At 49.6% G+C, this 12,017-nt stretch overlaps 1 protein-coding gene across 2 annotated transcripts in view; it reads left to right on the forward strand.

The window, feature by feature from the left end:
* Positions 1-3,405: 3,405 nt before the first annotated feature.
* Positions 3,406-12,017, forward strand: part of VWF (von Willebrand factor) — a 135,657-nt gene continuing 127,045 nt past the window's right edge. Inside the window, exons 1-3 of one of the 2 annotated variants that reach the window (XM_032349034.1) lie at positions 3,406-3,629; positions 4,793-4,847; positions 6,342-6,506. In XM_032349034.1, coding sequence (XP_032204925.1) covers positions 4,793-4,847; positions 6,342-6,506 — 220 coding nt within the window. In that variant the 5' untranslated portion in view covers positions 3,406-3,629. Of the gene's footprint in view, positions 3,630-4,792; positions 4,848-6,341; positions 6,507-12,017 lie in introns of those variants that run through there. The other variant, XM_032349032.1, reaches the window with a different exon arrangement.

Genomic DNA, 12,017 nt, shown 5'->3' on the forward strand with positions numbered 1-12,017 from the left:
ATACATTTGGAGCTTATATTATGAAGTGCCCATGAATCTATAATTATTTCTTCCTGGTGTGCTCAACTTATTACCAACTTTTTATCCTCTTTATGTGTAAAATTTTTATCTTAGATCTATTTTGTCTGATGCTAGTATAGCCAGTTTTCTCTTGGTTGCTCTTGACTTTTGCTTTTTTTCCTTGCAATCTCTGTGTTTTTTATGTTTTAGGTCTTTCTCTCGAACGTTGCTGGATTGTGTGCCATTTCTCTTTGGATTGTCTCATTCTATTATGTTTCTTAGCCCAGCTCTCATTTTTTCATCTCCTTGTCTCTTTGGAGAATTTCCTTGGTTCTGTTTTCCAGCAGTTTTTTTTCTTCAGAAATGTCTGCTGTTTGTATTTGGATTTTTTCAATGAATTTATTATGTATTCTCCTTTCTTAAAGTTCTTTTTCAAGTCTTCCTGTTCTCTTCTCATCATGTCTTATTCCTCTATGTTTTCAATTACTGATCTTTCACTTACCATATTTTTAAACACTTGGATTTTTTTCCATTTCTACCTGATGATTTTATTATCTGAAGTTCTTGGGGGGGACTCTAATCCTGCTTTGGGTTGTGACTGACTATTCTTGCACATGGTGGATTGTTTTCTCAAATGTTTTAACATTTGTGATTTTGAATTGCTGCTTGAGAGAGCTTTATCTCTGGATATCATATGGGACAGGGGAAGAAAGTTTATCTTTTTAGATAGATTTCAATTATTTGTTTCTACTAGGGGCCCCAGGTACTAACCTAAGACTAACCTCTGTGTCCTCTTCTCAACTTGGCAGTTCCTGGACCATGTGTCAATGTCCATTTGAACCTGAAACCTGCCTGAGTGTGGACCCGTGGCTACAGATTCTAGAGAAAGGCTTCATTTTCCCATCAACAAAACTGATGGAGATAGACAAGCTCCTTTTCTTCTATGTTGGTGGCTGGAATTTTTCCTAGTCCACCTTTTGGAAGGTTTCCCTTCACATATCAACCTTATGTAAGGTCTTGTCCAGCTCTCTGCCTGGGTCAGGCCCAGGCCTTGTTTCATATTCTTGCAGAGCTCAGCCTCAAGCTGAAAAGGTACCCAACTCACTAAACCTGTAGGCTGGCGTCACTTCCTGCTCTGGGAATCCTTGATCCTTGGAGATATCCATTATTTTCCTCCCATGTCAACTGTGCGTTTAAAAAGTATTTGTAATACTTAACATGGCATTTAAAGATATTTCATAGTGGGCAGATTTTCAGGTTATTTGGTTAAAAAAAAAAAGCAAGCTGGAAGTGGAACTCTTTCAGTACCTTTTCTACTCTATCCTATGAATTATTGCCTCTACTACCATTTTCTTCCTCAGGAACATTCAACCTCCTCTTCTGGGTGGTAGAAGGAGTGGTAGAGCATGAGGCATGTGTGTGGGGAGTGGGGAGGTTGGGGACAGAATGGTCTCCCAGAGTCTTAGGGCAAGTGGGAATCATACGTGAGAAGCAGTGAGGTGGGCTTCCTTATCTACATGTGTCTGTGTCTGCCCATGATGGTGCCTGGAATCCCATAGTGAGTCACCTTCCTCCTGTTTTTATCAGCTACCTGTTTTAGCAGGGATAGGTTTAGCAGATTATGTGGAGAATTTGGCTCTTAGAAATGGGAGGAAGGATTGAGGTATGTGTGTGTGGTGTGTATATGGTACATACATGCATGTGTGATGTGTGTGGTGTGTGTATTGCATGTATGTGGTATGTGTGTATATGTACACATGGTGGTGTGTGGTATTATGTGGGTATTTGTATGGTGTGGGTAGTATATGTGGGGTGTGTGTGGTATGTGGGGTGTGTGTGGTGGATGCGGGTGTGGTATGTATGTAGCATGTGTGGGGTATGTGTATGTGTGGTATATGTGGGATGTGTGCGTATGGTAATGTATGTGGTGTGTGTGGTCTGTATGGTGTAGTATGTGTATGCTGTATATGTGCTGTGTGTGTGATATGTGCATGTGTTGTGTATGTGTGGTATATGTGTGTGTATGTGTGGTGTTATATGGTTTGTAGTATGTGTATGTTTGTGTGTGATATGATGTGTATGGTGTGTGTATAGTGTGCATGTGTATGGTGTGTGTCTGTTATGCATATGTGGTGTGTATATGTGTTGTGTGTTGCTGTGTATATGCATGTGCTATACATATGTATATGGTGTACATGCATGGTGTGTATGTATGTGGTATGAGTGTATATATGTGGCGTGTATGATGTGTATGTGCATATGGTGTGTGCTTGTCTGGTGTGTGTATGTGTGCATATGTGATATGTGTATATGTGGTGTGTGTGTTTTTATGTGCACGTGGGGTATATCTGTATATTGTGTGTGTATGTGGTGTGTGTGCATATGGTGTATGTGTATGTTGTATGTGTATATGGTATGCGTGCATGTGTAGTATATGTGGTGTATGTGTGGTATGTGTTAGGTATGTGTATGTGCATGTGGAATGTGTGTTGTGTCAGGTGTGTGATGTGTGTCTATGGTGCATTTACGTGCATGTGGTAGTGTGTGTGGTATGGATAGTATATGTGGTGTGTATGTGATATGTGGGTATGTGTGTGGTATATGTGTTGTGTGTGTTGTGTAGGTGGTGTGCATGTGTGGTGTGTGTATGTGCTATGTGTGTATGTGGTATATATTGTGTGTGTATGTGCATGTGGGGTGTGTGTTGTGTGGGATACATGTGTGTATGCTGTGTATGTGCACATGGGGTATGTGTTGTGTGTTGAGTGTGTGTGTGTGTATGTGTGTGTGTGGTGTATGAGGTCAGGGACATGTCAGTCCCAGCAGTGGGAGGAAGAGTCTCTGGGGGGAGGACAAGAATGAAAGGGCCCCGGCCATCATTTTACAAAGGCCTGGGCTCAGGAGCAGGCCCTTCATCTAACTAGTCTGTGAATGCTAGCCCCGACTCAAGGGCCTGTTTTTGTCCAGGCCAGGACTACATCATTCATACCTTAACGTGGACAGGAAGCATTCGTTCTCTTCTTTCTCCAAACACAGTGGCTGATTTGGCTCAGGTCGAGGTGTTTTTCCAAACTTCCCCGGAGTCTGTCCTTGGCCACCGGATCCAGAGGCTGTGTTCATCAGGTCTGGACTCTTCCCTGGCCTGGACCAGCCTGCTGGGGGACAGCCAGCATTCCTGGTCATCACGTCTGTGTGGAGCCCTCCGTGCAGGGAGGACCAGGGTTGGGGCGAGGGGGGCGTGGGGATCGCAAGGCAGCTCATTATGGCAGCTGTCCGAGGTCTCCCACCAAACTCCTCAAAGCCTTATCGGCTTGGAGGTATTTCTAATACCATTTCCGCTCATTGTTCCCTTGTGGTAATTAACAGGAGGCCAATCCCCTGCTGGGGCAGCTCTCTGCTATTGTGGTGGGAAGGGAGGGGGGTTGGTGGACGTCACAACTTGGCCTTTATCTCCCCCTGGCTGTGGGAGTGCAGCCCCTGGGTCACTTAGCAGCAAGACAGCCCAGAGCTGCAGCAGTCCCTTCGGCCTTGGCTGCCCGGGAGTATGGCCTAGGCGGGCAGCACCTGTTGTGCGACGCTGAGCTTCCCAACGGACCTGGGGATAACTGCACCCCTGCTTGCAGGAAAAGGTCTGGTCTTTGGGGGGCAAGGCTGGATCAGTTCAGGGAGGAAGATCAGGACTGGTCCCAGCCCCTGGGAGAGGGGAGGTCCTCTGTTCCGGGGCTAGAAGGGCTTACTGGGAGGGTGACTCAAAGCCAGGGACCATCCAATGGCCTGCCCTCCATTGTTGCTAGGGAGTCCTGTGGCCGCCTCTGTTCACGTCCGACTTTACTGCATGTAACATACGACGAGGCAAGCCTGGAGTGAGTTTTGCGCTTATCTCTGGCTGTGTTCTGGGAGCAGCTTGATGTACCTGAGTGTTGGGAGCTTGTAGAGGGTCACCTGCTCTGAGACCAAGATGTGGCTCTAGACGTCTAAGTGTCCCTCTCGCATATGCATGACAGATTGGGCTTGTCTCTCCTGGGTTGGATGAGGCACTGGGCAGGAAAGGTGTCACCCCCAGCAAATCTCTGGTGATAGATTCTGTATCTATTTAATAATGTTTTCAAGAGGAGAGGGGCTGTGAGGGTTTGGGGTGCGCTCTGTGGCCAGAGTCAATGGTCTCTCTCTCTGCGGGGAGGCACACTATGGGGGGCCTTGCCCGGATCTGGGGCTATTGGACTGCTGTCCATTCATCAGCTCATTGCCTGAGTAGCTCCTGGGGGCTGGCACCCTGCCAGGTGCTCAGGGCATCATGCTGGAGATGGACCAGCAAATGTGGTTGTCAAGCATTCTCGACATCTGGGGCCTGTGGTAGGAACAGAAGCATTTAATAGTTCTTTCTCCCCAGGATGCTTTTGGGTGTGGAAGGATGGAGAGGCAGGGGGGATTAGGTGTGTGTTAGCTGCCGGCTGGTGCAGAAGTGCGGGGTAAGGAGAGGCCAGGCAGTCCTGGGGGCATATGGACCAGAGGCAGAGCTTTCGTCCTCTGCCTGGGCTCGGGACGGCTGTTTGGAGAAGGGCACCTGGGGTCTGGCTCACAGTGATTGCTACTCTTGGGCCTGGGCTTGGCTGGGAGCTTTTTTAGGGGGGACCAGTGCTCCATGTTCAAGGCAAACAGGGGCCAGTGAAGATCAATCTTTTCTCTTGCTTAAAAAAAAATGTTTTTCCCACTTCGCACATGGACTGTAGTGCATACCAGTGGCTATCTGTGAGGCCAGTGATCAGTGATGATTTCTCCTGCCTCTCTGCAGATGATTCCTGCCAGACTTGCGAGAGTGCTGCTGGCTCTGGCCCTCACCTTGCCAGGTAGGTCTCAAACTGCTTCCATTCTTTACTCCTGTCTCAGTGTCATTTGGAAAAACTCTCTTTGAGGAATCAGCAGGTGTGTCTGGAGCTCACCTGTGTGCCCAGGCCCATGTTAGGCATGTGTTGGGCCTGCCAGAGTCACTGGTTCATTCCTCTGGCGAAGCTTCTTCAGAGCACTGAGCCGCTTACCTGTATTCCTCAAGGAGCAGGTGGCTGCAAGTGTCAGTCTGATTGGACAGTTAAGAAGCACAAGGGCCACACAGGACAGTCCTCTGCAGTGGGGTTGCAGGATGGGGAAGAAGGAATTCAAGAATTGGGTAGAGACTGCAGAGGTCATCTAGTTGAACCTCTCAGAGTACAGACAAAGGGACTGATGGTCAGAGAGGAAAAATAAATGCTCCAAAGTCACATAAAGCAGAGATCAGAGGTCGGTTCTCCTAGGTCCCAGGAGACCTCTTTCATTGGATTACACTGTCTTTCTTCCCTTGCTGAGATACCGAGTCTGGGAATGGCAAGAGGGACCATTTTCTGACCTTGACTTGTCCTCACTTAGATCACTCAGGCCAGCAGCATCCAGCCTGCTGCTCACAGTGTAGTCTGGGGGAGAAATGGACATTTTTCGTACCCTCTACAGCTTCCTTCTAGGTGGGTCCTGTGCCAGTGGACCCAGGCAACTAGAAATTTCCTACTGCCCCATCTGAGCACACAGACACACAGACACAGAGACACACAGACACACACACACACACACACTGGAAAGGTGGCAGGAGGGTCTCCTGGGAGTTAGCATATGATCCTAGAGGAGCTAAGTCTTCATAGATTCTGTGTGTTGGACACACAGGCTAATTTGTTTCAATGTACACTGTTCAAAATATACCAGTAGATTAATGCATAAAGGTGCTCATTACAATCTACTTATATGTTAAAAATCAAAAAATGCTAAGAACCTAATAGTAGGGGCTTATACTCTATACATTCAGATGCAAAATATAGTCACTATAAATCGTGTTTTGCAAGTATACACAACGGTATGGTAAATTCTTTATAATACCTGAAGAAATAGACATGTTATAAACAGTTTGTATAGGATGATCACAAATTCGTAAAAAAATCTCTAATTGTATAAATGTTGTGAAATACAACTGAAAGATAAAACTAAAACCTTGACTCTAATTACTGTTGAATGTTGGTTACAGGTGATTTTACCCTGTTTGTATTTTTCTTCTGTATTCTCTAAATTTTCTCTGATAAGCATGCATTACATTTTAAATCAGTGAGGAAACATCATTCAAACAAACAGATATCCTGAAAAGCTGTTCCTCGAGCATTGCTGTGAGTCCTGGGTCATTCTTGAGGGCCAAACGCAACAACCTGAGTCTTGTTTAGGAAGGAATGTGCTTCCCTAATTTTTATCAGGCACAGCTTCATTTCCACGAGGCTGAAGTGCTTTGGGCTGATGGTCCCAGCTTGCTCACCTGCGGTCTCTCCCTCCAGGGACACTTTGCACGAAAGGGACTGTCGGCAGGTCCCCGCTGGCCCGATGCAGCCTCTTTGGAGACGACTTCATCAGCACCTTTGATGAGAGCATGTACAGTTTTGCAGGAGATTGTAGTTACCTCCTGGCTGGAGATTGCCAGAAACACTCCTTCTCGCTTATCGGTGAGTCTGGGGCACTGAAGGGAGGGGTTCAGTTCAGATGCTAGTTAAGCCCAACCTCAGTGCGGGGTGGGGGATTGCGGGGATAGTCTTATGTCGGTGCCTGAGTTTTGCAGATTCCTGCCGAAGCGTGGATGGCAATGGCCTTTCCATGACCAAGATCTTCCCTTAGCTATGTCTCTCTCTCTCTCTCGGGAGCCTGGTGGGGTGGAGAGAGTCTTCCTGCTTTTCCAGTGGTTTCCTGCATTGCTCTGGGTCCAGGCAGCACTCTGGGAGCTCCAAAACATCAGGAGAAGTGAGCCAGGAGATGCTCTGTAATACCCAGTGCTCCTGGCATACAGAAGGGGCCGTTGCTATGTTCACAGAGGAATTCAGGGTACCTGGCTGATGTTGAGCCCCTCACATGCTCCTGGAGGAGTGCTGGTACTTGGCCCCTATTAGGTCTGCACCCCACAGCAGCTCTGAGATGTGCATCTGGGTGCAGCCACCCCTGTTTCACACATGAAGAGCCGAGCCCAGGGAGGTGGTATGATCCTGCCAAGGGTTGATGGTTAACAAAAGGTCGAGCTGCATTTGGATCCTGGCTTTGTCAGGATGCAGAACGTTCCTCTGCACTAGAGAGGGAGCTCTCTGGGCCAGGGGTTGGGGGAGGTGGGGGGAGTGGGGCTGGAGGCAGTGATGGGAGCTTGTGGTTTGGCGACCCTAAGAATAAATCAGGTGTGTGCGATGGGTGAGCGAGAACGCTATAAAACTCGCAGAGACGGGGTCCGCAGCCTCGGGGAGATGGCATGGCAATGGACAGACCCACACTGTTAAAGCACAGATTTCATGACATTTGGTAAAGATAGTTAGGAAGGCTTTATTCAAGAGGGACCACTGCCATGGGTTGGGGAGGGGGTTGCAGTAGGGGAGAGATGTGGGGCTTCACACCAAGTATCATAAGGTCAAGTGGGGATTCACAGCCAAAGAGCTGGGTGGGGATGAGGGGATGGAAAATTACCACGGGGAGCACATCAGGGATAACATCTGGCTAAGCCCACTCGACAGGGTTCTTGCTGAAGGCAGGCTGGGTGATAAGACATTGAGGGAGGGGTGTGAGGAGCAGGTCAGATATTGAGGATGGGGGATTTTCGATTAACTGACCCCACAAGATTCTTGCCGAACTGAACTAATCAGACCAAGGACAGAGCCTGAGGTAGGGGCTTACTTGAGAGAAGCCTGATTCAGGTTTGGTCAAGGAGAGATTTGGTCAACACCCAGACCCTTCCCGAGATGCAGGCCCTGGGGCCCTTGGGGCAGTCACTCCACCAGTCTTCCAGGCTGGATGCAGCCCTTGGTGCTCAGTGCAGGGCAAGATGGTCTGGGAGCTGCGCGGGCTGACAGCCGTCCTAACTGGGAGGCTCCTGCCGCCTTCCTGCCCACCCTGCCTCTGCTGGAAAGCCTGTCTCAGTGCGACTTCAGTGGGCTGAGTTTCTCTGGGCCACCACCTTCCCTTCTCCCCTGTGAGCCCCCCCTCCCTAAGGGCAAGGACCGTGTCTCTCTCATCTTTGTCCCCTGGTGTGCGGCTCACTGGGGTCTCCGGCAACACTGAAGGTGGGGGTGGGGTGCGGATTCACACAGCACAGTGCTCTGTTGTACCAAAGAGCTGATTTTGTGAAAAGCATGGCCTGTGAGGAGAGGGGAGAGGTTCCAGTTGGGCAGAGAGGACCAAGAGGACAGGTAGGGGGCTGCATGCAGTGGGGACAGCCTGGGCACAGGGAAGAGGCTGAAAGGCATGTATGTTCCCTCAGTGCTGCCTAGTGGTTAGGTCAGTGTGGCCGGCACAGTTGTTCTCGAACAACCTACCTCAGGATCGCTGGGAAGGCTGCTTAGAAACAGCTTGCTGGGTTCCATCGTCAGTGTTTCTGGATCTGTGCATCTGGAGGGGGCCCTGCAAGGCTCATTTCCCAAGTTCCCAGGTGCTGCTGCGGCTGCTGGTTTGGGGATCAAACTTTGAGAAGCATGGGACTGGGGAGTCGTGGGCGGTAAGGCTGGTCATGGGGTGAGGCTGACATCCTGAGGGGGGGAGTTGTGTCCCGATTCAGCAGCACTGAGGAGCTAGTGCAGCTGGAAGGATGAAGAGGGAATTGCTACTTAGCCAAAACAGTCCAGGAAGGGAAAAAGGAGGGAGTAGGGGGGTCTTGGCCTCAATAAAAAGGCAGGGGTTGACAAGGACCACAGACATCCCCAGCCACCTGGCAAATGGAGGAAGCCATTCTGAACATTGAACTTGGGGACCCCTCTTGCTCCAGAAGCAGCAGCTGTGGAGAGACTTGGGAGAGTAGTTGCAGAGAAAAAGTACCCCTGACCTTCCTTCCCCTGGAGGCTGAAGGCTGAGGACCTCCTCCCTCAGGCAGCCCCAATGTTTATTTTAAGTGGATTTCTCTACCTGAAAAAGCACAGTGCATTGATGGCAACATGGAAGGACCTTGGGGGCGTCCTGCTAAATGAAGTAAGTCTGACAGAGAGGGACAAATACTGGATGATCTCACTTCCATGTGGAGTCTAAAAACGAAGAAAAAAAAAAAGCCAAAAACAAACCCAAACTCTTAGAAAAGAGATCAGATGTGCGGTTATCAGAGGCAGGTGGTAGGGAGAGGGGGTATTGGAGGCAGGTGATCACAAAGTACAAACTTCCATGTATACGACAGAGAAGTCCTAAAGATGGGCTGTATGACTCGGTGACTCTAGCTAACACTGCTATATGGTATGCTTGACAGTTGCTAAGAGAGCAGGGTTAAGGGTTAAGGGTTCTCATCACAAGGCAAAACCCATTTCTCTCTTTTTTGTCTTGCTTCTCAATGAAAAAACCCATAGTGGCCTCTTGTATTTCCATAAGAAACCTAAAAGTTACCAGAGAGAATATCCAAGATTTTTTTTAAATCCAACTTTTTATTTTAAGCTAATTATTGATTCACATGCAGTTGTAAAAAAAAAAAAAAAAAAGAATAAATACTAATCTGTGTACCCCTTTACCCAGTTTCCCTCTATTAGTAACATTGTACAAAACTATCCACAACTATCCCAATTATGAAATTGACATTGAAACCATCCACTGATCTTTCTATGTGTACTCAGTTGTATGCATCTTAAAAAATCATAGTGGGGTTCTATATAGACCTCCTGCCCAAGAACCCCTCCCTAAGATGACCCTGGGGTGTCAGTCGGAATGGATATTTAGGAGTGATGGGAGAAAGATTTTGAAAGAAGAAAGAGTGACACGCTTTCTGCCATGTGGCCTTGGGCTTCAGGGGACGTTCCAGGTTGGGGGACCCTACGGAGACCCAGGGATTGCTGTCTTGACTACCGGCTGTGGACTCCTTACCCTGGAGATGGATTTGAAACATGTGTAAAGAAATCTTGGGGCCAAGCACAGAGTGCATCTTCTGGGCTCAGGGAGGCCAGCATCATGTTGAACAAGTCCCTGTCCCCCACTGACACCCCACTCCAGACCCCTCCCCGCTCAGGGCTGGCCTCGGAGGCAGGCAGGGGACTCAGACTGTCACTGTTGCCTCCTCCAGGAAGCCCCCAACCACACTGGCAATATCCAGCCCTGGGCTCATCCACTTGGGGGGCTGGTTGTTTTCATCTTCCAGCATGATGTGGCTCTGCCCCCAGCATGAAAGGGAAGTGTAGAAAGAGCCACAATTGTGGTTAGAAAGCGGCATGCTTGTCTGGGAGCCCCCCTGTTCACGGTGTGTTCTTAGGGAAGTGCGCCGGTGCCCCCGCTGCCCCTTCCTCATCTTTAAGATGGGGACACCATGAGGATTGAGGGAGAGAAATCACTGACAGGTGTGCAGGATTACTCCCATCTTCATGGTTGAAAGCAGCCCCTTAACACAGGGTGTCCACTTGTTGGGCACGAACGTGGTGGGGCCATGGGTTGCTGGGCCCTGGGGGCCGTCTCTGTCAAGGTCAGGGGAGCATTAGTCCCTCCTCCCCAGCCTATCGCTTGGGTTTGTGCCCAAGGGCTGGCCTTTCTGCCCATCCTTTTCAGGCTTTCAAGGGCAAAGGAGAAAGTGCAGGGCTGTGTTAGGCCTCTCTATTTCAAAGCATTTCAGTGGGACACCCCCCCCCACACACACACACTGTACCCTCCACTGGGTTCTTGTTCTTATAACAACTTGTCAGGGAGCAGTTTTCTAACAGGTAATTGGCCTAAAGCAGCATACAGGTTCATCACACTTTTTTTTTTTTTTTTTTTTTTTAAGATTTTATGTATTTCTTTATTTGAGAGAGTGTCCTTGCACGAGTAGGGGGAGGGGCAGACACCCCACTGAGTGCTGCTTCCTCAGGAGCCCAGACATGGGGTCAGGCATGCTTGGACATGGCAGTTCCAGTTTCCACGTGCATGCCCGTATCCCCTCCCACACACCTCTGCCCCATTGTTCTCCAATGACATCCTGTTTCCTTGCTTCCAAACCACAAATTCCCATTCCTCTCGAGTGCCTGTGGACCTTGTTCATATCCTGGGTAAAGTGTTTATGTCTGAGCGTGAAGGACCACCTGGTGCAAAGGGCGGGGGACCCTGTCCTCCATCCTGGCTCTTGGTCAGGCCGGTCCAGCAGGCTGGAGCTATGGGGCTCCTGGCCCACTGGCACAGGGACGAGGGAGCGAGGCCCCTGGAGTCCAGGAGACCCCTGCTCAGAGAGACTGCTTTTCCTCCGGCAGGCTGAGGGATCCGGTTCCCATGCCTGCCCAGAGAGAGCCGTAGACTGACAACCCACCCTGTACTGAGTCATTTAACCCCGGGTGAGCCTTAGTTTCCATATCAGTAAATGGCGCTATTAGACTGGACCCCCATTTCTCAGGGTTTGGAAGACGATCACCTGCATGAGAATCACAGGAGTGGAGGTGGGTGTCTGTTAGAAATGCATACTAGTGAGTTTCACATTCTAAGGTCCAGGAAAGCACCCCGATCTGACGGATTCCAGCTGCCAGCTTGCTCCCCAGCAGACTTCCCGCTCCAACATGAGGCGGGAGGCCCTTGTTCCCTCACAGAGCCGCCTCGGTCACGGAGTTCAAGAGGCCAGGTGAGAGACAGAGCCATGGGGGAGGACGTCCCTGGTTTGCTCTGGCCCCTTGCAGGGGAGGCTCAGCCCATCTTCTCCCCGTGGCCATAGGAAGTTGGCCCCGCTGTGCGTCTGTGGAGTGTGGGAGTCCCCCCTGGGCTCACTGGCAATTTTTAACGGCTCATCTTCCTCATCTGCGCATTGGGATTCTCCCCTGAGCTCTGCAGGGAGGGAAGGAAGCAAATAAAGATAGGGCTAATTGGGAGTTATGTGACTCCAGAGTGCTGAGTGGTTATGTGATCCAGAGTGCCGAGATGTCCCGTTAGGCAGCTTTGTGTTTGGAAAGGCGATTTAGCCTTGGAGTCAGAAAACCTGTGGATGGGCTCTGCCTAACGTTAACAGCATAAACCAGTGATTCTCAACCTGGGTGATTGTCTCCCAGGGGACATTTGGCAGTATCTGG

Source organism: Mustela erminea, chromosome 6 (assembly GCF_009829155.1).
Source record: "Mustela erminea isolate mMusErm1 chromosome 6, mMusErm1.Pri, whole genome shotgun sequence".
Lineage (NCBI taxonomy): Eukaryota > Metazoa > Chordata > Mammalia > Carnivora > Mustelidae > Mustela > Mustela erminea.